We start from the raw sequence: 27,704 nt of genomic DNA on the forward strand, positions 1-27,704 counted from the left end.
GGAAAGAGTCCCGACATTTCCGAGTGAACTATGTATTTCTAAATATATACCTGCTCACCGGGCAAGTTGGTCTTCCGTTTTTGTTAGCTTTGTCCCGCCCCCAAAGCTTGCTAGTATCTTGGTTCCTAGTGCCCTTGGGCCATCCGGTCCTTCACAGAGAAAGTGGAGCCTCACCCCGTCCCCCTTAAGATAATTAGGGAGGGCGCCTCTCCTCTTCCTCCACGTACCGGTTCCTAACACTTCCAACCCGAAAAACCCCTCACTCTCCATTCCTGTTACAAGTGAGTAGCACCCCGGGACACTGCAAGGGCCCATTTCCGAAGCGGTTTCCACTGGGAGCCTTCTGGACCCGCGGCGTGACACCGCGTCTCATCTCCCATCCCGGATCACCCAGGTCTGCCCCCCCAGGCATGAGGGTGGCGTTGGAGGTGTCTTAGCGACAACTGTCCAGGGGTGCTGTGGGCACCGGGACACGGCCAACTTCATTGCCCACCCCTTGGGTGTTTCCATGCACTCAAGGTCATCCTGTGCCTCAGTACTCCTCATCGTCCCTTTCTGGACCTGCGGCCACAGTTTGCAGCCCGCGGGGCCTGGTGGAGCGGGGACACCACCTGCGGAGACCTGTCACCGCGAATGAGCGCTGTAATGAATGCACTCTAATTCGGTCTCACCCCCAGGCCGTGTGACAAGCAGCGGCCAATCCACGACAAAAGCGGGTTCCAAAAACATAATAATAGCCAGTTTCCTGCTTCCGCCGCTGTTCCTCTTCCGGCGGAAGTCTGCCAGCCTGGTACCGGGCGTACCCACTACACGGGAGGCCGGGAGTCTGGCCATCTGGTCCCGGCCCGTGCCCACTACGCCCCCGCCGCGGAGTAGTAGCCCGGTCCCCGCGCGCCGCGAAGAGCCTGATCCAAGGCGCTGCCGCCCGCACCATGGCCGCCCCAGACTTGTCCACCAACCTCCAGGAGGAGGCCACCTGTGCCATCTGCCTCGATTACTTCACCGACCCGGTGATGACCGACTGCGGTCACAACTTCTGCCGCGAGTGCATCCGACGTTGCTGGGGCCAGCCCGAGGGCCCGTACGCGTGCCCCGAGTGCCGCGAGCTGTCGGCGCAGAGGAACCTGCGACCCAACCGACCGCTCGCCAAAATGGCAGAAATGGCCCGGCGCCTGCACCCGCCGTCGCCCGTCCCGCAGGGCGTGTGCGCGGTGCACCGCGAGCCGCTGGCCACCTTCTGCGGCGACGACCTCTGCCTTCTGTGTCCCACCTGCGAGCGCTCGGAGCACTGGGCTCACCGCGTACGGCCGCTGCAGGATGCGGCCGAAGACCTCAAGGTGCGTTCCGCCCAGTGCAACCGGTCCGTGTCTGGAGCGAAGGGATGTCCTGGCACTGTGTCCTTCCGTGGGTGAGGGAGTGTGAGTTACAGTTGACCTGATCCCGTGACGGGGTCCGGATGTAGCCTGTCTTATTCCAGGATGAGATGCACCGGCATTCTTGAAAAACTGGGTGTTGGTAGTCAGTCCTGACTGGGCGGGGAGAACTGAAGGGGCCACTGTGAGATTTAACAGTTTGGCCGACGTCAGAGTTGATAACTTGGCCGGTGTGTTACCATCCCAGCATGAACTCCGGTAACCAGAATAAATCAGGCACCAAGTTTCCTTTGCTTTGGATTTCAGCACAGGGGTTTGGAGGAGCTTATAGACAGAGATATCCCTGTGGTTTTTCGTTTTGCTTGGTCCTTACCGGATTCATTGGTCCAGCGGGCTTTCCTTCCTGCTACCGCAAGCCCCTTGGTGGTGCTGAAAGGGACCCACATCTCTCCAGAAGTGACATGATAAATCCTGGCGGGGCAGCACTAAAGCTGTTCTATTACAAAAGAAGAAAAACCTTGGCCTCTTCCTTGTCAGGTTCATTATCCGAACTTAACAATTACAGCTAAAGTAACACTTGAAATTTCTCCTGCCTAGGGCTTCACACAAGGAAAAAGAAAAATCAGAGAAGCAGTTACCCTGGGGCTTTTCTCCAAACGGTGTAGAGTTACCAGAAGGAGACCTGGACTTCCAGGTCTCAGCAGTTACGGACCTGTCTAGGAATTAGGAGGCTAAGGACAGAGGGAGTGTCTCTCTCCTGCAGAATCGATGCTCTCTGCCTTCTGCCCGCCTGTGTATCCGTGTCTGTTCAGTCACCCTCACCTCCACATAAACCTCACAGCACCCGGGCAGGTTTGGGTGTGGGGACACAGCTTGGCTTTATCAGGTGACACCAGGAAATCAGCAGATGGCTTTTACCTGTCACCAGTGGGTACGCAATGTGCCATTCCTCCACTCACTGGAGCTTGGGATGGGGGTTCCCTGGGCCATGCTGGCCTCCATGGCTCAGGTGACAAGTTCACGCTCTGGCTCTGGCCCTGGGGCCATGAGTGACTAGTACCCAGAGAGGAGCCTCCAGTTCTCCAGTAAAACCAGAGAGCTGGGAGGAGGGTTCCCAGAGGCAGGAACTGGGAGTTGAGGGGAGAACCCAGGCCTGCCCCAGGGCCCTCTGGGTTTGACGCAATTCTCACCACACCCAAGGTAGGACGCCTGCATCATGACCTAACCAGTGATAGGTCTGTGTGCAACCAGAACTTGAAGCTTTTGCCAAAGTATACACATAGTGCTGTTTCACAAGTTTACCCTGTTTAAAGTGCTGCCCCTGACCTTAGCATTGAAAATGGGGACATGGGGGCTGGAGAGGCGTCTCAAGTAGCTAACTGCTGTTCCAAATTGCTCAAGTTCCCAGCACTCATACTTGACAGATCGTGGCTGCCTGTAACCCCAGCTCTAAGGGGAGCTGACTTGTCTGGCCTCTACAGGCATGCACACTGAAATGCACAGCCTGCTTGCAGACAGACACATAATCAAAATAACAAAGGAATTTTTTTTTAAACGAAAAAGTGGCCGGGTATAGTGGCTCATAGCTGTCTTTCCAGCTACTCAGGAGGCTGAGGCAGGGAAATCAAAAGTTCAGGACCTACCTGGGTTACAGAGTTCAAAGTTCAAGCCCAGCGCAGATAACTTAGTAAGACCATGTTACAGGAGAAAAAGAGGGCTAGTTGTACCTCAGTGGTAAGGCACTAACTTAGCATGCGTGAGGCCCAGGGTTCCAGGAGAAAACACTGGAAGACGCGGGCAGAGCTTGGAACACAAGCTGGACGGGTACATGATGATGGGGCCAAGTGACAAGACGGGCCTGAATTTTCAGGAGAGGGTAGGCAGCATCTGGGATAGGCCTGTGGCTTCTACCATAGCCCTGATGAGGACTGAGCCCAGCTGGCAGCTAGGTTCCATCTCTCCTCTCTGACTGACTTCAGGATTTCCCCCAGCACTGTGCCCAGGCCTGGAGTTGATAAGGTTTAGATTGATATAAACAGACGCCATTGGAGACGAACACAAGCCACCCAGCTGGCCTGTTTATAGGAATGCTTGCCGTTCTGTGGTACACAAAACTGCAAGAAAGTGGAAATGGAAGCTGCATCAGGTCCAGCCTAGGAAAATAGAGCCAGCGATGAGGGACTGGGGAAAAAAGCTACATCTAATTTGAACTCCTGTGGTGCATTCTATGGTACAGCTATGGCTCACAGCCCTGGCGGCTGTCCAGGGTCAAGGCATGTCTAGTCAGGGCTGCCTCCCGGCTCACAAGTGGCCCCGTTCTTGCCATATTCTCACCCGGAAGAAGCAGGAACTCTCAGATCCTATCCGGAGGGCCTTACTCGCATATCCCAATCACCTTCCAAAAGTCTAGCCCATCACCTAGGTGGTCGGGTGTTCGACTGAGGAGTTGTTGGGGACACTCAAGCCTTAGCCTCTGACTTGCTGTGACCCCTTGTGACCACAGGTGGAAGGAAGAGGAGGGCACAGTGGCTTCGAGGGGGGAAAGCTCAGTCTTCAGTGCCAGCTTGGTGGGTGCGGCCTGGTGAGGGAGCCTGGCTGTGCCCACCAAGCAGGGAACACACTATCTGCTCTGCAGAGGTGAGCAGGGCTGGTTAGGGACACAGGGCTGGCACTGAAAATAAGGAGAAAAACCTTGACTGTGACATTTGGTGAATTTGGGGAGGAGTAGCCTTGGTCACTAGAGGGGTTACTGCCGAATCAGAAGGATACCTGCCAGAGGGGGAGCATTGTATCCTACCATCATCTGGACAGATTTCATTTGGCCCAATGGGGAAGAGGTTGGCAGAGCAGGTCAGAAGGGGAAAGGCAGATTTCTGTGTCTGGGCCCTACCTGTAGGGCCCGATGCCGATTGGGATTCTCATGGCACCGCCTGGTCTCCGTCCCACCAGGGGAGGCTGGAGAAGTCACTGGAGCACCTGCGGAAACAAATGGAGGATGCGACGCTGTTCCAAGCCCAGGCTGAGGAGACCTGTGCCTTGTGGCAGGCAGGTGCCGGGTCTGGGGTGAAGGCGGGAGCATCAAGTCAGCAGCTGGATGCCAGACTAGCCTGAAATACCCTGTGGTCAGCCCAGAATGTGTGTGTGTGTGTGTGTGTGTGTGTGTGTGTAATAGAGGATGCCAAATTTGGGGTCTGTCCTTCTGCTCTGCGCTAAGTACCTGGGGTCCTGGCATGCTTGAGTTCAGGGCCATAGAGGGAGGAGACATGAGGGGTCTCAAGGATGGATTTGGATGGACGTCAGGAGCAGGCCCAGGTTATGGGGAGGTCTCCAGTAGTGGATCTAGGGGTTAGGGAGGTATTTGGCATTGGGGTAGGGGTAGATTTGGTCTGTTAAGCTTTGCGGTGGCAGATTTGTCTGGCTGACATCTGGGGATGGGCTTGGGGCCTGTGTGGCAGATGTTGGGTGCAGCTGGTCCCAGGAATGGGTCTGGGTAGCCACAGGTGGTCGATGTGAGGTCTGATGGCTCAAGGGGGCGGGTTTGGGTTGCGAATAGCCCAGGGTTGTCAGTTACCGTATCTGGGCAGCCATGGGTGACAGAGTGGATCGCTCTGGAAGTCTAGGCGGCTCCTCCTGGTAGTATATTCTGTGTCTGATCAGCCTAGGGTGGTAGATTTGGGGTGTGGGCTATCCCCAAATGGTCAGCCCCGGTCTAGCCTCAGGTCTCGCCCTCAGCTGTCTTTTCTTACGCCCCCTACAGAAGATGGTGGAGAGCCAGCGGCAGAATGTGCTGGGCGAGTTTGAGCGACTGCGCCGCCTGTTGGCAGAGGAGGAGCAACAGCTGCTGCAGAAGCTGGAGGAAGAGGAGCTGGAGGTGCTGCCGCGGCTGCGCGAAGGCGCCACGAGGCTTGGCCAGCAAAGCGCGCAGCTGGGAGCCCTCATCTCAGAGCTTGAGAACCGCTGCCAGCTGCCAGCGCTGGGGTTGTTGCAGGTGAGTGGGCCGGGTGGGGCGTCCTGGGGGGGTCCGCGGTACTCCCCAGGGGGAACATCAGGTGTGCACCCCTCACCCCACGGCTCAGCACCCTACTTCCTTCCCCGGACACACAGGGTCTGCATCTTCCCATTGCGGGGTTGCCACAGGGCATGCAGTACAGCCCCAGGTCCCAGCCACTTGCATGCCTTCTGCATCCACCACTTGACCACATGCAGGCCATGTTGCTACCTATGTGTCAGGCTATGCTCTGGGGGGGGGGCGCAGCGGGGAGCGGGGAGGGGGCACCTGGCAAAAGGATTCAGAATAAGAAAGTGTTGGCAGAGCTTGTCCATAACAGACTCAAGTCTGCAGAGAGCCTGGCCTGCCCATCTCTCCTGTAAATACCACAGCAGCTAAGATGGGTGTGGGGTCCCAGTATTCTGCCACCCCGACTCCCTCCCCCCCACCTCCCGGCTCCCAGTGGGGGTGCGCCAGTTCCTTGAACGAAAGTGCGCAGTGTTCGCGCATCAGCTCACACTTCCTCTGCCTGCCTTCAGTCACTGCTGGCTGACCTGAGGTTCTGAAGATTCTGCACATCTGTTAAACAGCTGCCGCTCTATAGTTAAGGGATCACGAGAAGGGCAAACGTCATGTGTTCAGCCCAGATGTGGTTTTACTTCCAGTCCACAGTTGTTGAGTATACAGGTGCAAAATGAGGGCATACAGCGAGGCAGACCTCGGGGGAAGTCCCAGCATTCAACGTCCCATTTTCTCAGGCTGGCTGACCACAGTTGCTGTTCTCTATGGACACAGCAGAGTGGGTGTGGACCGGCCTGTGTGCTTTGCGGGGAGGGATGCTTTCTTCCCTCACTGATGACTCATTCTTGTTCCTGGACCCCTGAGAGCTCTCAGTAGGACACCCGCCCCAGCCCTTTCAGCTTGTGATCTCTACTCCCTACACCCTAAGTCACTCCCGGATGTTGTTATCTTTGGGGGGGAGGGTTACCATCATTTTCTGTATAGCAATGTGAGACTGGGGAGTTGGGTCAGCAACAGCTTCTGATAGGGGCTCTTGGAACCCTCAGGACAATTACTCCAGAAAAGTCCTCAAAAGACCTCATGGTAGGGATTAAATGTTGATGTGTGTCTTGATGGAGACATTTCAACTGTAGCGGGTCCCTTCGCACTTCTCTCCTTCTCCTCCTCCTCCTCCTCCTCCTCCTCCTCCTCCTTCTTCTTCAAGAGTTATCCCCAGAATGTATGCTCCAGTCCTGTTCTTCCCTGAATCTCAGCTCCTATTCATTTCCCCCAAACCAGAACACTCAGGTCCCCCTGTCCTCTGCCTCAGGGCAGTCTAGGTGACCATGAAAAGTGTGGCAGTCAGTTCTAGGACCCTTCAACAGGCTCGGGGCCTCTGTCTCCCCATTTGTCCAGTGGGCATTGATGAGATTCAGGAGGTGACTGCTGGATACAGGCTGTGGGGTCCACTGTTGCCCTTCCTTAGGGGCTTGGCTATGCTTTGTGCCACCCCAAACCCCAATGCCATCTACCTGGTGTGTAGATATGGGGTCTAAGACTGGCTGTCTGCCTTCCATGTAGGACAGAGGCCGTGTGTTCCCTCTGGGGCCCAGGGGCTGGGGACGTAGTAGGAGGTGGCTCACTGGGACGAGACACCTGGGGATTTTGACCTTTACCAAGCTATCAGATGGTTAGAGCCTGCCAAATAGAAATGTCTCTGTGAGCTCTCAGAGGGAGGGCTAGAACAGAGAGGAATGGAGACAGAGGTCTATGTCAGTAAAGCAGATTAAATGCACTGGTATGCTTCTCACCTGGTGTGTGTGTGTGTGTGTGTGTGTGTGTGTGTGTGTGTGTGTGTGTTCCATTCAAATCTCATGCCCCTCCTTGAAGATAAATATATATTGCTATATGTTGCTAGTGAAAGGGCCCCATTGGGGTTTTTTTTGGTGGTGTACCCACTGTGAGGTGCTCACACTCATGTGAGCAACCAGTGAGACTCACTGGTACAGACAGGAAACATGGAAAGTCAAACCTGTCTTGTGCCGCATCAAACGTGATAGGGTACAGGTTGTTAGCCAAGTCATCTTCCTAGGCTCTAAGAAAACAAAATGCTGGAAGGTTTTAGGAAAACAGGGTGACTTGGAAATGGGGGTGCAGGGGTCTGTGTGAACACCAGATTTGGATTTGTTTTTGTATGTGGTGGTCTCGGCCATCCACTCATATTTCGCGCCACCAGGCGGCCTAGCTGCCGCTGGGCCCCTCCCCATCCTTCCCCCACTTTATCCCACTGCTGCCTGCTTCCCACCTGCTCCTCCCCCCCCCCCTTCCATCAAGCTTCACAGGAAAGCCTTTGCTGTATGCTGGGGCGGGTTAGTTTATTTTGTTGCTATGAAATGCCCGAGGCTGGGGGCCAAATGTCCAACAGCAAGCTGGCAGCTTGGGCAGGTGACACCATTTGTTTTGGGACCGAGGCTGACTGCCATGGCTCTGTCCCTCTGCCTCTATAACCACCTTCTTCCTCCTCTGACCACTCGGCTGCCGCTTCGCACTCAGCTGGCTGACTGGGCAGCGTCTACCGACTGACTCTGTTGCTTCTTTAGTGTTCCCAGCTCAGCCTGGGCCGCTACAGTTAGCGAAGAGAGCACTAGGAAGGAGCCTCTCGTGGGACCTGGTGGACCACCAGGGAAGTGGGCAGGAGGGTGCCTCTGAACCCACATACCGTGTGAGCCGCGGGCTGTTTTATAGCCAGAGACGACGTTTTGTATCCATCGCACCAGTCACCACCGCCCACTGGGCCACCAGGGGAACACAGGGTGCCACCTAGAGTCCCTGGAGTCAGAAATCTGTTACAAGGCTGTTCTTGCTGAGGCCGCACCTTCAGGAGCAATGGGGGTCTGTTGCCATCTTTGCATAGCAGTCGGGAGACTGTGTGGGGTGCTGTGGTGACGTCAGCGTAGTTGGGGCTGCAGCAGGGAATAAGTGGCCCACCCCACAACGTCTTTGTATCCAAGGGAAAATGAATGTGAGGAGTACTTTACAAGAAGAACTTTAATAGTGATTTTTGTAGCCCTGGCTGTCCTGAAACTCACTCTGTAGACCAGGCTGGCCTCGAACTCACAGAGATCCACCTGCCTCTACCTCCAAGTGCTGGGATTAAAGGCGTGCACCATCACCGCCTGGCTCTGCTATTTTTTTTTTAAAGAAATGTTACTGATTCTCCAAGTTTCATACACCTATGCCCCAGATCGTGAGCGTGTCCACTCCCACTACCCCCCACGTTTCCTCTGACACCCCCAACACGTGCTTTTCCCACCTCGTGCCTTCTCTTTCTCTCACCCTCTTTTGTTTAAATGATCCGAGTCCATTTGTGTTTTCTGTAAGTGCTGGTGCTGGTGCTGGACCACCCGGCGGCAGCCTGATGAGCCCCTCCCCCGTCGTGCGGGACTCACCGGCTGGCTTGATCCTGTGCAGCTAACCACAGCTGCTGTGAGTTCCTAAGGCCGGTGGTCATGTCAGGTCCGGAAGACGGCATGGCACAGCTCTCCTCTCCGTCCTCCAGCTCTTACATCACTCCCTCCCCGCTCTCCTGTGATGTCCCCGGAGCTTCATGGGGATGTGCACGCAGATAGAAATGGCTCATTTAGGGTTGAGCACTCAGCAGCCCCTTGTCCTCGGCACTTTGCCTGGTTTAGAGTCTCTGCACTGACTGCCGCCTACGGCAAAGAGAAACCTAGCCAAGGCTGAGAGCAGCACTTACCTATGGATATTAACATAAATGTTTAGAAGGCAGTTTGACAAATGTCTGTTTAGCAAATCCACAGTAGTAGGTTTCCCTCTAGGGCCTGGGGTCTCCCCAGCCTTACTAGACATGAATTCCTTCCTCAGTTGGTTACCCCGTAACCTCCATGCCACTGTTGTAGCGGTGGGCACATCTTGCCTCATAGGTTGGCATTGCACCAGGATCTACCTCTGAGTGAGTCCGTTGATGACTTTGGTCCTGTGAAAGCTAGCCATCAGGGGGGTAATTTCCAGATCCACTCAACTTGATTTCTCTACGACCTGTGACCAAAGTGTGTTGTGTCTTCACCAATAGAGGCTTACCTTCTAAGTATGGTGGGCAGCCAAGAGCAGTGGTGAGCCTGTGTTCTGGGGGCATTTGGGGCCTCTCTGATCAGTAACGATAGGCATGTATCTGATAGTAATTTTTGACAGACTGTCTGTTATCTTGAACTACAGTTATATTCCAAGGTTTTGGGGAGGGAGGGACACAGCTTGGCCCCTGACTATGAAATACTGTTATATTTGGACAAATAGACACAGAGGGATGAACAGGCATGGGGCCAAGATGGGGCACCCGTGGACCTTGGAGGCGGTATTAGGGGAAGGGGCAGAGGGCACAGGGCTGGGCCCTTACACAGCACACCCCATTCACGGGGCAAACACACACACTGGTCCTATCCTAAGAGTAGCAGGGAGTCCACTGGGTCTGTGGAGAGTAGACAGTGGTCTGTCGTTTGCTGTAAGTGAGAGGAAAAGGCAGGACTTGATCTGCACCTGGTTTACCCTTCAGGAGATATCTCCACAGGGCTCTAGACCCCTGGAGCACCCCTATATCTGGACTGTGACCTGACCCCACTTGTGTGTGTCTTTGCCACATGGGGCTGGAGTGATCTGGGGAGACCCAGGACGAGGTAACAAGCCTTGGCACTGAGTGTACACTTTCTCCCTCCTACAGGACATTAAGGACACCCTGTGCAGGTATGAGGCAGCTGGGCAGGGTATGGGTGGGGCCGGGTCGCTGGCCCCAAGCATGAAGCTGAGCTGTCCCTTGTAGGGTGCAGGATGTGAAGCTGCAGCCTCCAGAGGTGGTGCCCATGGAGCTGAGGACCGTGTGCCGGGTCCCAGGGCTGGTGGAGACCCTGCGGAAGTTCCGAGGTGCGTGTTCAGCCCTGGGGGCAGAGCTGTCAGGAACCCCGGGACCTAGATTCAGTAGCTTTGAGCAGCAGTTCTAGAAACTTCCCTCTGCCTTGGACATGTTGCCGTGCGTGGATATTTTCCAAACCAAGCAGCTGTCCAGCAGGCCCAGCCCCATAAGACTGCCCTCCCTCAGTGCCACTTGCTGGACCCAGAGGATGCCCGGGCTTCTGTCTCCCTGCTCTTCCTCCAGAGCCCTCACAGCTCCTACCTGGTGTTAGATAATTTACTAGGGTGGCTCACAAAACCAGGAGGCACTTTGCTTGGCATTAACTGTTAGAAAAGCTGCAGTCAAGGAAGAGATGTGTGGGCAGGGATGGAGGATGGGCACTGAGCCTCCCTGCCCTCACTGTACACCACCCTCCTGGCACGCTGATGAGTTCCGCAGCTCAGAGTCCCCTTGGGCCCCACCTTGGAGAAGTTTTGGGGAGGTTCTGTTCTGTGGGCACTGTGTGCCAGGTCACTGTGAGCAAACATGACCCCGGCTCCTCTCCACTCCCCGGAGCCAGTGAACGAGGCCGAAATTCTCACCCTTCTGTCCCGCAGCTGGCTGTGGTGACCAGCCCCACCCTGACGTCATCAGCAGGTCCCGCCTGAGCCGACTTGGCAGCTTTCAGGCGCGATCTAAGGGAACTCGTAGGATTGGGAAATCCTCAGGAGCTAGGGATGGACTCTGTAGCTAAACCTTGGGGGACTGCTGCCCTGGGTTCTAGCCAAAGGCACAGGGGGCAGGAGGCATGCCAGGCCAGAGGTAGATAGACCAGAAATCACCTGGGACTCTGATCTGGGAGGTCCTGAGCAGGTCTCTGTTTCCCTGGGAGGCCCAGGGCGCCGCTGTGGTCCAAACCCAGTCTTCCATTGGAGACTGAAGGAAAGAACAATTGTAGAAAGCGGTCAAGACATGGTGGGGGCAGAAGGACCCACACTTCAAGGTACCCTCGGCTATGTGGCAAGCAGGCCCATCCTGGGCTACATGAGACCCTTTCTCAAAAATCGCAGTCAGAATGTCCTCTTGTCGTCCTAAGTAGATGTAGGACCGGTTTCTAGAATATTCTGAGTTAAGATAGGGCTAAGTGTTTTTTCCCAGGGAAGGAAAGTTCTCCACTGGGGTTGGTTACTAAAGCCTCGGCTCTGGCAAACAGCAGCATGGACTGCCGGGAGGGTTTGGCTGATGGCCAGGGTGGATGGGGGCTGACTTGGGAGTGTGGTCGATCTCTCCACAGGGGACATAACCCTGGATCCAGACACTGCCAACCCAGAGCTGGTCTTGTCTGAGGACCGGAGGAGTGTGCAGCGTGGTGACCAGCGGCAGGCCCTGCCTGACAGCCCAGAGCGTTTTGACCCAGGCCCCTGTGTGCTGGGCCAGGAGCGCATTACCTCTGGCCGCCACTACTGGGAGGTAGAAGTCGGGGACCGCACCAGCTGGGCGCTTGGCGTGTGCAAAGAAAATGTCAACAGGAAGGAAAAGGGAGAGCTGTCAGCCGGCAACGGGTTCTGGATCCTGGTGTTCCTGGGGAGTTTCTACAATTCCACTGAGCGGGCCTTCTCCCCGCTACGGGACCCTCCCAAGCGCGTGGGGATCTTCCTGGACTATGAAGCTGGTCATCTCTCATTCTACAGTGCCACTGATGGGTCGTTGCTGTTTATCTTCCCTGAGACCCCCTTCTCAGGTACACTCCGGCCTCTCTTCTCACCTTTGTCCAGCAGCCCGACCCCTATGACCATCTGCAGGCTGATAGGTGTACCTGGGGACACCCTTGGTCCCCAGTGACCTGGACCCTCTAGAGGGTCCTCTGATGGTCCCTTGTCCTGACCATGCAGAGGCCCAGGAGCCAGATGGTGTCCTGTGAGCATTAGGAGAAGCACATAGTGCCTTTCTGACCACACATGGGAAACCCAAGTTCTCAGTCTCAGAGACATAACGTGAGTGGGAGTACGCTGGACTGGGCTCTGTCCTCTTGTTGGGGATCCTCTCTGCCACTGATGTCACTTAGTGCCAAAAGCCCTCACCAAAGCACTAAGTCCCATGTGCCACCAGCACCTCTGACTCGAGGTTCCAGTGATGCCGATAGGCCTTTCCAGAAGTAATCCAGGCCTGTCCACACTGCTGTGCCAACAAGCACACCACGCTATCCCTGAAATGAAACCCGGTAAGGTTAGGTAGGGAGTCGGCTCCAAGCCCACCAGCATCTCAGGATTGGGTCCAGTAAATGGGAGGGCTGCTCAGAGTCCTTACCATGTGGGCGTGGCTACAGTGAAGGATTAGAGAGCAGCAGCCTGGCCCCAGAGGTGAAACAGTTTGGGGGCTGAATCTTAAATGGTTGTTCTACATTTGTATTCGGCACATACGGGGTCCGGAAACAGGACTCAGAAATGGCACTTGAACGTACCCTTCTGTTCCGAGACGTGTCTGGTTTGCCTTCAGAGGGGCTTCCCTGGTGTCTGGCTAGCTTTGGCACACCGCCTGTGGTTGCCTGCCTTGCAGAGTCAACTGCACAGTCCCGAGTGTACAGGAGCCAGCAATGGCTGCTTCTGTAGCACACTTCCGGGGGTTTTATCTTTTATTTATTGAAAGAAAGACATTGAAATAAACTGTCATCTGGAACAGTGTCCTCTGCTTATCCTGTGGGTTAATAACTGGGACCTTGACTGGAAAGGTGGCTCAGTAGTTAAAAAGCACGCACCCCCTTGGCAGTTTGAACTGCCATTGGTTCCAGCTCCCAAGTTGGGCAGCTTATAACTGCTTGTACACTCCCACTCCAAGGAATCACACATCTGGCTTCTGAGGCATCTGCACTCACATGCTGCATAAAGCCCTCTCACACACATACAATTAAACCTGACATGCCAGGCAGATGTGCCTTGAGGAGGTGTCACTGAATAAATGAGGCTCAAAGACCACCAGACCTAAGACGGACAGCGCTTTCCTACACAGGCGTGGCAAACTGGAGGTTCCGTGTGGTCTTTATTCCACACGTGTGTTGAGTTTCAGAATTTTGAGGTGCTATCATCGGCGGGGAAATGAATCTAAGTACACCAAGCTCTTTGTCTGTTTACTTTATTCCTCTATGGCAAAATTCTACTTTACAGCTTCAGCTCCTTCCTCACATCCAGCTCCTCTCTGTGCCCACTTTCCCTGTCCTCATAGTTTCAGTAAGCTCCTATGCCTTTGTCCTCCTCTTCGTCCTCTGTTCCTTCATCCAGCATCTTCCTTTCCTAGCTCCTCACTCCTGGCTCTGAGAAAATTCTACAAGAGATCAGCCTTTCCATCCACAGAATCTGTGCCTTTCTCTCTTCTCCTGGTCATGCAGCTGTCTACCCTCTACAGACAAACTGCCTTGTCTTTCTTTCCTGGCCACGTTCTCTGCCTGCCTCTGGAATTCCGCTCCAGTCCTTACTGCACCCAGTTATGCAAAAAGCCCTACTGTCCTCCCTCCTTCAGTCTCTCTGCCTTGCTCCTAGCCTGAAGGAAGGGGATGGTCAGAGCTTCATTTGCACAAGACACAAAGCTATGCATCTGCAGCCTCCCTGTCTCCTAGGCTCTGGGGTGGGGGGAGTTAGTTATCTAGTAGATCAGCAGGTCTGAGAAGCTGAACTGTTTGCCAAATGGCCTAGTATTATATGGGCCCTTAAGAATTTCATAGCAGAAGACAGCTGAAATATTAAAAACTGAATAACACCAAATATTCCATCATAGATGGCTTCCTCTAGAAAAAAAAATGCCTTAAAATTTCTAGGTATAGCTTTAATACACAGCTGAATCTCTATAATATATTCTTGCAGCCCACAAGATTGAGTATGTTTGGCACCAAAGGGACTTAGTTCCCTGGGGTAGTGGGTACTTTCTCATATAGTTCATCATCGACTTGCTCCTGTCCTGTAACCAGCTCTATTTTGGGGAGGATGCCCTATGACACTTCCACATACTTGTTCCAGGCAGGGGAAGTCATACCGGTGAATGCAACACGTATGTCACCTGGCTGTGGCTTGTAGACAGTGTGCTGCATTTGTAATTTCTGGGGCAAGGAAACCCTGGCCAACAGGTGGGGCAAGCCATGTTGAGACCCACATGTGCTCATAGCCCTAGCCATGGCTTTGGAAAAGAACTGGACACAGGTTCTGAGGAAGGATGAAGTCCATGACCAAAGCCAACCGGGTTCGGTAAGTCTAGTGTTGTGCCACTGGAATGGGTCCCTGGGGAGGGGCCCTGCCCAGGGAGTATACATACAGCCAGGAACTCCCACATCCCCATGTGGAGTAGACACCACAGAGTGAGTGAGCCCGAAGGACATCGATTAATGTGGTGGGGGAGCTCTACGTAGCAGTGGCTGGGCCTTATCCCAGCAGTGGGTGAACTCTGAAGTGAGGAGTCGCTGAAAGACCGACATGTTGGTTGAGAAAGAGCTCATAAAAGCCAGAGCGACGTGGAGACTCCTGGGAGCTGCTTCCTGTTTTACTCGTCTCTGTATTCCTCAAACTTAAGTAAAAGTCTTGTCACACAGGTTCTCATCAAAATTATAGCCAACCTAAGTGAATTAAAGTCTTAGAATTAAAAAACAAAACAACTCAGGTTTTCCTCGAGGGCGGCAAGCGCTCTTCGCCACTAAGTCGTCTGTCCAGTCGTCTGTCCAGTGCCTTTGTTTCCTTGACAGTCTTTCTGGTTGAGGCAGGATAGAAAGAACTTCAGTGGAGCTGCTATTTTGTTTGAGGCAAAGTTTCGCTTTGTGGACCAGGTTGACCTTGAACTCACGCAGATACACGTGCCTCTGCCTCTAGAATGCTCAGATTAAATTGCAAGAGCCGCCACACCTGGCCCCTCAATGTACTTTTGACTTGCATTTCCCTGGTAGCTAAGGATACTGAATGTTTTCATGTGTTTATTGTGTACTTCTTTTGGACAGTTGTCTGTTTAATTCATATTCCCACTTATTGATTAGATAATATGTTGTCCTGGTTCTTCATATATTCTGGATATTAATCCTCTGTCCGATGACTAGCTGGCAAAGATGCTCTCCCATCCTTCAGGCTCTTTTCACTCTGACCATTGCTTCCTTTGCTGGGCAGGAAAGGCTATTTGATTTTATGCTGTCCATTTATATCCCAGAGGTTCCTATCCTGCCATGTACCCAGAGGCAGGGAGAATCTGACAGGAAACTGAGCTCTAAAGAGAAGTGCTTGGTGTTTCTGGAATGCTAACTGTTCAGAGGTCTCAGACATATAATCAAGACAGGTGGCCTCGAAGTCAAGGTTTCCATAGTATTTTTGCGGCTTGTTTTAGTTCATTCTCCCACCCTCTGGTTTTCATGATTAACGTGAAGACATCTCATTTTGTCTTCTATCAGTGCCATCCACTAGGATGTGAAACAGTCAGGGGCCCTCACCATAGGCAGAGTCACAGGGGGCACAGACTTGGACTGTCCGCCCCCAAACCAGACAACGCATGATCCTCTTCACACATCCAGCAGCCTCGGGTGCTGTGTTGTAGCGGCAAACGAGGGCTGCGGGGAGGTGCATAGGCCCTGGTGAAATGACCGAACAGCGGGGAGGTGCAGGCAGTGGGAAGATTGAAGAGGTGGGGGCCAGTGCCAGTTGTGAGATCAAAGTACCCTGGGTGCAAAAAGACCTAAGGGGCAATGTCCAGTAAACAAGAATCGGTTCCAGCCTGGATGCTCTCAAAAAGCAGACAGTGCTGACCAGTGCCTCAAAACCTCTCAGCCACAGGAGACTAGTCAGCAGCAACGACTGGTCCCCAGCCATCAGTGAGCAAGGGTGCAGCTTGCTCCCAGGACGTCTGGATCAGCGGTACTCTACTCAATCTTTGACCAAGTGGAAGATCGGGAGGAACCACTGGCCATGGACACTCGGGGGTCTTTCTCAAGGACTTGGTTTGGAATTGCTGGTTTATGTCCGTGATAAAAAAAAAAGAGGGAGCAAAACCTTCTTTCTATCCACAGTAGATGGGAACTGTCTCAAGGAGCTGCCCCCAGGGCTGGATTCTGCAAGGGGGTTTATTCTAAGAGAGGGACCTCCTTGCCTGCTTCTGGATGTCTCTGCCTGAGCTTCAGCAGTCCTGGTGTGGACTGTCGCTCAGACATCTAAGTGTTGCAGGTTGGCTTTTCAGTGTAGTGCTGCGGGAAGTTAGAACCTGAGAGAGTCAAGGCCCTGTGGGGAGGTCCCTAGAGCCGGCCCTCCGGGGAGCTGGTAAAACCTTCCCTACCACACTTTGGATCCTGGCCAAGGGGAATGGTTTTTGCCTGCTCTGGGATGAGGCAGTGATGAGACCCTGAGCAATGGGCCTGCTTCATCAGGATATCCATGTGTAAAAGCAGGGGGTCCAGGGCCATGCACAGAATAGGTAATTTTAAAGGATGGCCTAGGTTTCACCATGGCCATGAGCCAGCAATCCCCCAAACAAGACCTGAATAAAGACCCCAGGGGGTTGTGGCCATCAGTACCTCTCCCCCACCCCAGAGATTTATTTTATGTATGAGTGCTCTATCTGCATGTACGTATGCTTTTATGCCAGAAATGGGCATCAGATCCCACTAGAGATGGTTGTGAGCCACCATGTGGTTGCTGGGAATTGAACTCAGGTCCTCTGAAAGAGCAGCCAGTGCTCTTAACCACTGAGCCATCTCTCCAGTCCTAGCAGGACTTCTTGATTGGTCTGTTGGCCAAGAACTGACACAACCAAGATGTTCAGGGCACAAGCAATTTGCACACTACGGTAGGAGGAAGGCCAATGGGTTTCTGTGGTTAGGAAGAGCTGAGGCCCAAAGGTTACTAGAAATGCATGAACAGGTGGGGCTTCACCACTTTAGGCTTCAGAGATCTACCCCAGTCTGGCAGCAATGATGTTCTAAAGAAACCTCTCTCTCTCTCTCTCTCTCTCTCTCTCTCTCTCTCTCTCTCTCTCTCTCTCTCTCTCTCTTCTCTCTCTCTCTCTTTGGTTTTTCAAGATAGGGTTTCTCTGTGTAGCTTTGCACCTTTCCTGGAACTCACTTGGTAGCCCAGGCTGGCCTCGAACTCACAGAGATCCGCCTGGCTCTGCCTCCTGAGTGCTGGGATTAAAGGCATGCGCCACCACCGCCTCGCATGTGTCTCTCAATTTTATCAATAGACCCCCAAATAAATGGGGTCGTCACCATCGTCGTCACCCCACCCCAGGAAAAGACACCACCTAGAGGGGAAACGTCTCAGAACGAGCTTCCAAACAGTTCTAACCTATCAGAGCATTTTACAAGATGAAACTGAAAGCTGGATGACCATGATGGATGGGACCGCACCTTGGCCCACACTGCTTAGATGTGCGTATCCTTGGCCCTCTAACTTTAATCTTATTTCAGGCGCTGAAGATCGACCTGAGGTATTTGCTGTATCTCTTTGTCCCTCTTCCCAGTGGAGATGCATTTTAATTGGCTTATTGAGGATGGGTGGCTGGACCTGACTTGGGGCACAAGTTGTGATCTCCAAGTTCCATGTCACTATGAATGAAGATCCCAAGCACCAGGAAGGTAACTCAATGAAGCAGAAAACTCTCTGGCCGTTTTTGCATCTTTTATTGGCACAGGTGTCCTCACGTGGCAAGGCACATCTTGCCCCGCAGAGCAGGACCTCAGCGTACCTGGGCCAGGTTGTGCTTCTTGTAGAGTAGTGCCCGCCGCTTCTCGCGCTCGCGCACGAAGGCGCGCAAGCGCGCGGTGGGGAAGGTCACGGGCGTGGTCCGGGAGCCCGCGGGGCCCTCCTCTGTCAACCAGGCGCTCTGCAAGCAGGTGGTGGCGCATGGGCGGCCCCTGAAGCACAAAGTGGATCATCCCGGATTTGAGGGTTAGGCTGGGCGAGCCAGGAGAGGGGAAGGATATGTAGGGCGAGGCAAGCGGGGAGGGAAGGGCTGCACAGTGGGTGGGCCGACGAAGTGGGCTGGGCCAGCAAGAGCGGTGGAGGGGGCGGGGCGGGACACAGGTTGGGCTCCTTACCAGGGTCGAGCGCACAGTGCGCTCTGCAGGAAGGCTACGGCACCCCCAGACAGCCCTGCGTAGCAGCGGCTCAAACGAATGAGTCCCTTGGGCAAGCCTTTCTGCAGGTCACGAGTCCCCTCGCTGCTGACCGGGTACTCGCCACTCAGCCTGCATGGGTAAGAAGCGCAGGAAGTGCTCAGTTACCCTTGGATGGATAGGAGATGTAGGGACATCGAGTTCACCATAAGGGACGGTGGAGTATGGGGACCAAATTCTGGATGTATTTGTGGAGATGCACAGGGCTCTGTGTTTAGGGCTTGTCCCACCCACACAGCAAAGCTTCCCCAGACGCCTGAGGGACTCACATAATGAAGGCTGTCACACCAATAGCCCAGATGTCTGTCTGTGGAACAGCCCCTTGGCCTTCCAGGAGTTCCGGAGCTGCAGAGGAGCATGGGTGGATACAGGTGGTTGGGCACAGTTGGGTAGGTCAGGTGGTAGACGTAAGTGGAGAGCCAGGTGACATGCTGGGCATCTGGGCCCAGGTGAATGGGCACACGCATGAGGCTCTGGTGAGAACTGTCAGTGGGACTGGGAGCGATGGAGGAAGGGAGGACTGATAGGGAAGAGCTTCTCTCCCTGCCCCCACAGATCAGGAGTCACATACGCACCCATGGTCTCCAGGTAGTCTTTGAAGTTCTCAGGGGGTGGGACCTTCCCTTGGCTGAGGCTCTGAGCATTGCCCAGGTCCACAACCTTAAGCAGATTGTACTCGGTGACCATCATGTTCTCGGACCTCAGGTCCAGGTGCAGGATGTGCTGGGCATGCAAGTACTGGGTGGCGCTCAGCATCTGCCACAGGTAGTCCTTCACATCTGACTCTGAGTAGGAGTCCCTAGGGGACACAGATGGCTCAGGACAGGCCCGAGGCAGGAGGGGGTGTCCTGCCAGGGCTAGGCACACATTGGGGAGGCTGAGAACACTGTCCTAGCAAGCCAGAAGGAGCATCGGGTTCTGCTGAGTACTAGCTTGATGTGGTCACAATTCTCACGGTCTCTCCCAGACACAGCTGCTTGCCTGTCTGTCTGTCTGTCTGTCTGTCTCCCAGACAATCCATGCTACCCCTCACCTCTCTGCCAGACAGGGTAGCAGCTCAGGGCCAGAGCACAGCTCCAGGATGAGCACCAGGTGCCGGGGACTGAGGTAGGCGGCGTGGAGTTGGGCCAGATGTGGGTGGTGCAGTCTCTTAAGTGCTTCGTATTCTCGTAACACGGCCGCCTTGTCCTCCGGCTGGTAGGGGACAATCTTAGCGGCCAGCGCCCGCCCACTCCTCTTCTCCCTGCACTGCCTTACCACACTGAAGCGGCCTCTGCATAAAGGGAACAAAGTAGGGTCTTGTGAGTCGTCTCCACACACTCAGAGCAGCAGGGACCACGCTCAATGAGCAGATAAGGGAAGGGGTCAGTGACAGGTGCCCTGGGCAGTTGCCCTGGGGTGTGTGTGGGACATGAAAAGCCTGCAGGAGGAGCTGAGGGACCGTTCCCACCCTCCCACCCTCTGCAGACACCCCCCTGCACCTCCGGATCTGCATCTGGAAGGCGAAGGTCTTTGTGCTGGGGAGAAGCTGGGCTGGCCTCCCCCGGCCGCTCTCCTCCTCAGAGGCTGTGGGACATGAGATAGGCGACCTCGTCAGGGAGGGTCATGCAGGCAGCCCTGTCCCTCCCGTCATCTCTCACCGTCCCTTCCCAAGCACCAGGAAAGTGGCCCTTCTCTAAGATCCCATGCACTTGGACCTGCCATTCCCTGAACAATTTTGTATGTGTTGGAGGAGAAACTCGGACAAGGCGGGGATCACGGCAGAATCTGTCATCTTGACGGATTGCATGCCTGATGATCCCAGGATGGAACCCGAGGGCAACCAAATGACATCTGCCGTTCTTGAGTCTACACCAGCCATTTCTAATCAACCACAGCACCCTTCCGTCAGACGCAAACATAGCACCCAGTGAGGTAAAAATCAACCGTCGTCAACTCCCAGGGTGATACGAGGAGGGTGTCGGTGAGTGAAGGGGGGCAGGAAGATGATGGGGTCCCCGGGGAGTGCAGGCTCTGAATGCTGCTGCATGCAGGCAAGTAGATCATCCATGGGCAAGAGGGTGTCTATGCCTGATCAGATGGCCACCCTTATCTGCCCCATCTACCCCGAAGCTCACCCAGGTGGTTGGGCCCTCCCAGGAGGACTTGCTCTGAAGGGCTGCTGTAGGGGCCCATTCCTGCTTTGCTGACACACGCGGTCCGGAAGGTGTACATGCCACCCCGGGAAAGCTTGCCGGTGAGGTAGCAGCAGTCGGAGATGTCAGAGGCCAGGGTGGTCCAGCTGCCTCCTGGCCACCCAGGAGAGAGAGAAGCAGTTGTGGGGAATCAAGGGAACCCCTTTTCTGAGGCTGCCCACAGACACAGAGCAGCCACACCCACAGTGCCTCTCCACATCAACCCTGCATAGAAGCCTAAGCCTCAGGAAGCCTGTACCTTCTATACAGCACTGCACGATGTAGGTCACCGGGCCACAGGATTCCACGGGCTTCCAGACCAGCAGCACTGCATCTGCGTACACTTCCCCCACCTCTGGGCGTGGAGAGGATGAGGGGCGCTCTGCAAGGGCAACCCTGTGATCAGCATGGGTACTCGACCCTCGAAGAGCAATCTCTGGCCACACCCATCCATCTCCCTCTCAACAGCTGCCAGGCCTACTCTCGATTGGTTCTGGAGAGGGGTTTCAAGGTAGGATGTGTAGACGAGATTGGCAGGGATCCAGGGATATCTGCCTGGCTATCTCCGTCAAGATCCCCCTCAGCTACCATCTCACGGGGGCCTACGCAAGACCCTACGGAGTGGTCCTGGTTAGTGCCTCATCTCTGCTGAGTGCTCCAGCACAAGCGTGCAGGCCACCCAGTGACAGACTGGTACCACAGGTCCAACAGTCCCTTTCTTCACTGCCCCAGAAACACCCTTGGCCACTGCGTGAACCAATACAGAAGGCAGTACAGGCAGAGGAGGTGCAACCGGAGAGGAAGCTCTGATCGGCACTGGATGTGACATTAGCACCCTAGCTACCCCTGACTTTCCTTGAGTTCCCTACAAGTCCCAGTTCCATGAACCCTCACATAAGAAGCCAGCATCTTCCTGCTCACTAACCAAGATAAGGTCTCCTGGAACTCCCAGCCCAGCCTCTGTGGCCTGGCAGAGACTTGGGGTGTGGCCTACACACCTGCTTTCCGGAGGACCCCTGTCGTGACTGCCGTCCCCAGCGGATTGCTCACACAGCAGGTGTATGTGCCCAGATCCTCCTCTGTCACCACCAGGATGGTCAACAGCTGGAAGTTCTTTAGGGTGGAAGAGATGAGGAGGTGGCCACTGCTCTCCAGGAGGGCCCCATCTGTGACAAGACAAAGCCAGCCTCGGTTTTCCCCAGGACAGCCCCAGCATCCTGCTGGGCCCGTGGCTGCTGCTTGTCCACGCCAATCCAGCATCCAGACTCTGGGACAGCTCCTTACCTTTGCTCCAGGTGGCCTGGGCAGTGGGTTGGGCCAACACCTGGCAGGCCAGTGTCACTGACTGGCCCAGGACCACAGTCTCATCTGAGAGCTCTCTTAGGAAGGATGGCGCTGAGAGGGGGGTTAAGATGAGCCTTGAGAGGAGACTTCCTGACCAGAGAGCCCAGGCTGGACCCTGCTCAACGCTACCCTCAGCTTCGACGGAAGCCTTCCAGAACTGCTTAGACCTCTACGCCAGAACCCTACACTGGACTCTCGCTGTTGTGATCCCTGCTTACCTTGGTCCCTGCCCTTCAGGCCTGACAGCCGGAAAGAAGCTAAGCCTGCCTTCTTCCTGGGGGGCTCCTCCTTCTCAGGACCTATGGAAGAAAGAGGGCCAGGAGCTCAAGGGGGTGAAACAGGACAGCACCAGCTTCTTCACCCTAGGAAATCTGCCAGGGGAAAGGACAGGGCCTTGGGGAGCATGTAGGAAACCAGAACAAAGCTTGGTGACGCCACCCCCACCTTCCTCAGCAACAGGCTGTCAGGACGCAGGTCTGAGCACAGGACATAGATAGATGCCTGAGGGGTGGGTGGGTGCTGGGCCTGGGGTTAGGAAAATCAGACGCCATGGAGGCTCTGAAGATGAAGGGGACCTGTGGTCGCTGAGGGCCATGTCAGAGGGTCTGAGTTTGGAGTGGCTCCTGGGTCCGAGATCTGGGGTCCGGTGAACTGACCCACGGGCCCTCTCCTCCCCAAAGGTCTGACCCTGCTGCTGGCTCCAGGTCCCTGCAGCTGTTATGTGTCAGGGATGGTCTCAGATACCCAGTAAAGAGGGGTGTCAGGGCTGCAGAGGGGACCCTAGGATCTGAGCCAAGACCTGTGGGGTCAGGCCAGATGGTGTGGGTAGCCTAGGTCAGGGAGAGGAGGACAGCTGGGCAGGTCTTGGGAGGGCACAAGAGGACGGGGTAGCCCCCCGGGTGCAGACAGAACAAGGGACATGTGGCCATGCCAGATGTTGGGGGAGGTCACCTTCCGGCTTGCCCTTCAGGATCCTGGAGATGTGAGCCATGGAAGCCTTCACCCTCTGGCGCAGCCCAAGCTCCACGGGCTCCTCCCCTGACAGGCACCTCCCGGGGAATGGGAAGAGGCCACGGGAGGGGGACCACTTGCGCTTCCTGCCCATAGCCGCCTCTCCCAGCAGCGCTTCCAGGTCCCCTGGCTCCTCTGACTCCTCTGTAATTTCCAAGCCAGCACCCAGGCCCAGCTCTCCTGGCCAGGGCCACGCAGCCTCCTCTAGGAACTCAGCCAGCCCTTGCCCGGCCTCGCTTTCAGAGCCGGGTGACTCTGGAGGTTCTACAGGTTTGGGGACCCTCCTGAAGATCATGAACTCAAAGGGGAGATACTTGATGTCATATAGATCAGAGAGGTTGAGGTAGGCAGGATCGACCTCAGAAATGTCCAAGGAGATAGTGTCAGCTGCTTCTGCATCACCAGACAGATCCCGGATCTGTACCAGGGAAACCTGCTCGACTTCCTCCCATGGGGGGAAGCTCGGAGAGGTCCTTCGGGGAACCCCGCCGGCCTTAGCCATGGGCCCTGAGCTCTCTAGAGGTTGAGGGCTCTCAGTCACAGCTTCATCCTGCTCTTCTGAGGACTGGGACACGGCCCAGGCCATCCTGGCCCAAAGAGGACCCTGCCCTAGCATGCCCCCTGCATCCCCGCCAAAGGCAAAGGTGCCGTAGCCTGACACCCCTGCATAGCCCCCACGGGATTCCAGGGAGAACTTCCGGGTGGTGGCCTGCTCCTGAGGCCGCTGCAGGGGGGGTGTGAAGTCACAGGTGTCTCTAGCTTCAGACAAGTCTTCAGTATCCAGGGAGGCACCTACTTGGGAGGCTGGCCCTGAGGAATTAGAGGGACTGGGACAGGGCCTGCCATGTAGAGAGCTATCCCCAGGCTCCTTCTGGGAACCGGGAAGGGGGCTTGCTTGGGTTGGGAATGGGGCTGCCTGAGGCTGTCCTGTGACAAAGGGGCTACAGGGCGTCAAGAGGTCCTTCTTCGATGACTGTGGAGGTAAAGAGCCAAGCGACCGTGATGATGGAGAGCCGCAGCCCTCCTGGGAGCCAGAACCCAGGTCAGAGTGGCAGGAAGGGGCAGGTTTCCCTCGACAGCTGTCCTGGGACGATCCCTCTTGCTTAGCAGGCCCGGAGTCACCACTAGCAGGTGAATAGGGGACAGACTCCTGCAAGGACCCCTTTGAGTGCCCCATGTCTTTGGCAGTGGCTTCGCGAGTCACCCCAGAGGAGGGTGGGAATAGGTATTGCCCTTCGCATTCCTCAGGAGAGCGGCCGGTGGTGTCTGGTGGGTTGTGGTCCAGGGAGCGGCTTCGGCCTGGGACCTCTCGGGCACCGGAACTAGGTAGTCTCAGGGCAGTCTCGAAGGAGGGTGTCTTGGTCATCAGAGCGGCCTGCTCCTCCCTAGCGGCCTCCTCCTCCAGCACACTGTGCTCCATCAGTGGTTCTCGGAGTCCCGGTAGGGCCCTTGCGAAGTACCCGCCCTTCAGCAGGTGCCGCCTCCGAGCTGGGTGCCGCTTGGCCCCGGAGGTTTTGCTCCCGCGCTCTGACCCCTCACCAGCTTGCTGGTAGAACAAGCTGCTGATAACGCTGTGCCGGGGCACACAACCTGGGCTTGCTGGAGGCCCAGCCCCCTGGGGGGATGCTGGCAGGGCTGCATCAGCCTTGGGCGCAGGCGCGCTGCTGGCTTCTGTCTCCTCCGGGAGGCTGGCTGAGGGCCGCAGGAAGCCCCGAGGATGCAGCAGCGGGGAGTGAGTCACAGGGGAAGGCGGCAGCGACTTAGCCCTGGCGAATGGGGCAAGCTCGTTGTCTGAGGAAGACGAAGAGCTAGAGGAGCCACTGGCTTCCCCTCGGAGGTGCCGCGCCACGCCTAGGGACGGACTGTCTGGAGGACCCTGGAGCAGCTCCGGGATGGAGCGCATCACCAGGATAGACTTGTAGCTCATCAGGGAGCGCTGGAAATGAGGACAGAGGGGCGCCCATTGGGCATGCCATTGGTCATGGCAGAGCGTGGGGTGCCCACTGCCTCTATGCCCCCCGGGAGCCGAGAGGGATGACCCAGGACATCTGGGTCTTCTGCACCTGGTGCTCTGTTGTTCTGCCCCACCACCGGGTGCACTCCTGGGGACCAGAAGCACGGAAGAGGCCAGCCTGGCCCCTGTGCTCCTGGCCCAAGTTGGGCACAGAGCTAGCGTCGGGTTCCCTTCCCTGGCCTCAGCACCCCTCTCCTGGGAAAGGGGGACCCACCTGCCAGCGACTTCGAGCAAGAAGAAACTTGAGCTGCTTGGTGTTGATGAAGTGAGCCTCCTCAGCAGGCATGGATTTCTGCAATGGGAGGGTGACAAGAGACCCTGGTGCCCAGAAGGGCAGAGGCAGCAGGCTGGCCTCCACTGAAGGCTTCAGAGTCTCCTCCTCTCAGACAGTCTGAGGGGAAATCCCTTACCCAGATGCCCATGGAGACAGAAGGAACCCTTTGTTGCTAACTGCCTAGCAATTCTTTGTCAGGGGGGCTCCAGGACCCCCTGACCAATATGAAAGGACTGATGTCCTCTGAACTAGGGACAACAGGCCAGAGCAGTCCACGCTGATGAGACATCTTGGCCTTTGTTTCCCTTTCTGCAGAGCAGTGAGTTGAGCCCAAGCTGGGCCTACTTACCAGGAACCAGGGGTGGGCAAGGCACTGGGAAGCACTAGGCCGGGCCCTGGAGGAAGAAGAAGAAAAGCAGGTGGGTTGGTCAGTCAGGTGGCCCTACCACAGGGTGACTGGAGCTTGAGCAGGGGAAGGACAGGTGTGCACGCACCCGGGGGTCTTCTGCAGTGTGGCCTTGATAAAGTCCTTGGCGTCTTCACTCAGATGGGCAGCCATGGGACTACTCCAAGACACCCGGCCCTCCAGAACATTCAGCAGGGTGGCACGGTCACTCTCTCCAGCAAATGGGGATGAGCAGGTCAGGCTGAAAGCAGGGATATGCTGAGGCTGACTCTCAGGGACGGTTCCCTGACGGGATGTGCACTACACTCATCTAGACCTGAGGAGTCCAGCCGGTGTCTCAGGCTGGACCAGAGCTATCCAGGATTAGCTTGGAGCAGGGATGCCGGCAAAGCCTGGAGTGGTTATCAGAGTTCAGACTAGGATGTGCATCCAGGCTCCGGCTGAGCTGAGATCAAGGAAGAATCAGCCCACAGGAGTACCTTAGCCTGAGGTGGGGGTTAGGACTTGTCCTGTAGAAGAAACAGAGGCTGGGCTGGAAGCGGGGCTATGAGATAAGCCTAAGGTGATATCTTGGCTCTAACCTGGGTAGAGATAAAGGCTCATCCTGGGGTGGTCACTTGCCCTTATCCTGACATGGGGACTCGTGTCCAAGACAGGACAGAGATAGAAAAGTTCAGCTTGGGATGTGGAGATAGCTGTAATGTGAGGGAGGGATTTGGGTTCAAGCTGATACAGAGATCCAAGGTCAGTTTGAGGTGGCACCAGCCTTGATCTGAGGCAGAACTTCAGGTTTAGAATGGAATGGGAGTCAAGGTTGTCTTAGAGTAGGAACCAGCATTTACCAAGGTAGAAATCAAGGTTCAGCCTGCAGAGGAGATCCAAGCTCAGGCTCTACCACTATCACCTTCAGGGCAGCAATGGCCACTATGAGTGTCCCATGGACAAGCCCCCAGACCTGCAGGGAAGTGGCCAAGCTCTGTCACATGACAACTGGGTGTTAGTGAGAAGTGTTGAAACTTTTTATCAGGGTTGGCCTACTGCCTGGTCTCAAAATAGCTGCCTGCTGTGTCTCGGGGCTGATCTAGGGGGTGGCCAGCAGTGTGTGTGGCCTACATGGAGCGGTCAGCTTGGAAGAGGTGACGAGGCAGGGTCTGCTTACCTGAGGTAGGAGATGACACCCACGGCCCTGCAAGAATGAAAGAAAGCACCACACACTGTGAGTCAGACCAGGCCTGGCCCACAGACAAGGGGTGTGCATGCTGGGGTTTGGAGAAGCCTGGGGCTGGAGGAGGAGGCAGAGGCTCAGAGGACCCTCAGCGGCCAGACAGACAGAGGAGAGGAGGTTCCCGAACCACAGCCCTCCTGGTGGTCCGTCCACTCACCAGATGTCTGAGCCCTCGCTCACAGGACTCTGCTCGATGATCTCTGGAGACACGAACTCGGGCGCGCCGTACTTGCTGTACTGCGGCTCTGAGGGGGTGATTTTTTGGGCAAAGCCAAAGTCACAGATCTTAATGTCTTCCCGAGCTGGGTGCACCATCAGGATGTTGGGGGGCTGTCAGGCAGAGTTGGGAGGTTGCTGAGGGCTACGTGTCATGAGAGAGGTGACTAGTGTCTCTCTGGGCCTATGGGGGTGGGTGGCACTGAAGTCCTTGGAGCTAGTAAAGGGCAGTGGGGAGTCAGACTGGGCGTCACATCTTCTACTCCATCAGATCCAAACCCTACCTGAGGGCTAGGAAGCAGCGAGTTCTCTACGCTTAGTGGAACCCAAGCACAGGCAGGCTCCCGTCTGTGCTGGAGGTACCGTGGGGTCAGTACCTTTATGTCCAGGTGGAGGATGCCACGGCCGTGCAAATAGTGCAGTCCTTCCACTAGCTGCTGGATATAGACCTTGACCTGTGGTAAAAAGCCTGATTCAGCTGGGGACCAGCCCCCAAGAGGCTGGCTCAGGTACTGCCTGGAGACCTGGCTCAGGTGAGGGGCCAGCCCCAGCCTCCTCCTCTGTTCCATTCCAGCTTGCTCCCATAGTCAAGCCCTCCTCCCCTCAATTAGGGACCCACAGGACAGATGACTGGCAAAGTCTTTAAAGAAT

General features: G+C 55.6%; 2 protein-coding genes across 3 annotated transcripts in view; one reads left to right on the forward strand and one right to left on the reverse strand.

The window, feature by feature from the left end:
- The first annotated feature begins 147 nt into the window (after nucleotides 1–147).
- Nucleotides 148–12,945, forward strand: Trim11 (tripartite motif containing 11). Of its 2 annotated transcripts, XM_028857138.2 has the most exons (6): nucleotides 151–1,337; nucleotides 4,323–4,418; nucleotides 5,131–5,361; nucleotides 10,097–10,119; nucleotides 10,196–10,296; nucleotides 11,559–12,945. In XM_028857138.2, exons 1-6 carry the CDS (start codon nucleotides 933–935, stop codon nucleotides 12,104–12,106), a joined length of 1,404 nt encoding a protein of 467 aa, XP_028712971.1. In that variant the 5' UTR covers nucleotides 151–932; the 3' UTR covers nucleotides 12,107–12,945. The 2 variants fall into 2 exon arrangements, with proteins under 2 accessions (XP_037057534.1, XP_028712971.1); XM_037201639.1 differs by lacking the exon at nucleotides 4,323–4,418 and having other exon boundaries at nucleotides 148–1,337.
- Nucleotides 12,946–17,871: 4,926 nt separating this feature from the next.
- Nucleotides 17,872–27,704, reverse strand: part of Obscn (obscurin, cytoskeletal calmodulin and titin-interacting RhoGEF) — a 144,774-nt gene continuing 134,941 nt past the window's right edge. Inside the window, 18 exon segments of the mRNA XM_037201174.1 lie at nucleotides 17,872–18,128; nucleotides 18,312–18,461; nucleotides 18,659–18,734; nucleotides 18,965–19,188; nucleotides 19,423–19,662; nucleotides 19,871–19,955; nucleotides 20,507–20,677; nucleotides 20,823–20,945; nucleotides 21,562–21,729; nucleotides 21,848–21,958; nucleotides 22,126–22,206; nucleotides 22,859–24,854; nucleotides 25,147–25,224; nucleotides 25,556–25,601; nucleotides 25,701–25,853; nucleotides 26,772–26,798; nucleotides 26,995–27,167; nucleotides 27,431–27,508. Coding sequence (XP_037057069.1) covers nucleotides 17,951–18,128; nucleotides 18,312–18,461; nucleotides 18,659–18,734; nucleotides 18,965–19,188; nucleotides 19,423–19,662; nucleotides 19,871–19,955; nucleotides 20,507–20,677; nucleotides 20,823–20,945; nucleotides 21,562–21,729; nucleotides 21,848–21,958; nucleotides 22,126–22,206; nucleotides 22,859–24,854; nucleotides 25,147–25,224; nucleotides 25,556–25,601; nucleotides 25,701–25,853; nucleotides 26,772–26,798; nucleotides 26,995–27,167; nucleotides 27,431–27,508 — 4,158 coding nt within the window. The 3' untranslated portion in view covers nucleotides 17,872–17,950.

This window comes from Peromyscus leucopus, chromosome 8b, assembly GCF_004664715.2.
Source record: "Peromyscus leucopus breed LL Stock chromosome 8b, UCI_PerLeu_2.1, whole genome shotgun sequence".
Lineage (NCBI taxonomy): Eukaryota > Metazoa > Chordata > Mammalia > Rodentia > Cricetidae > Peromyscus > Peromyscus leucopus.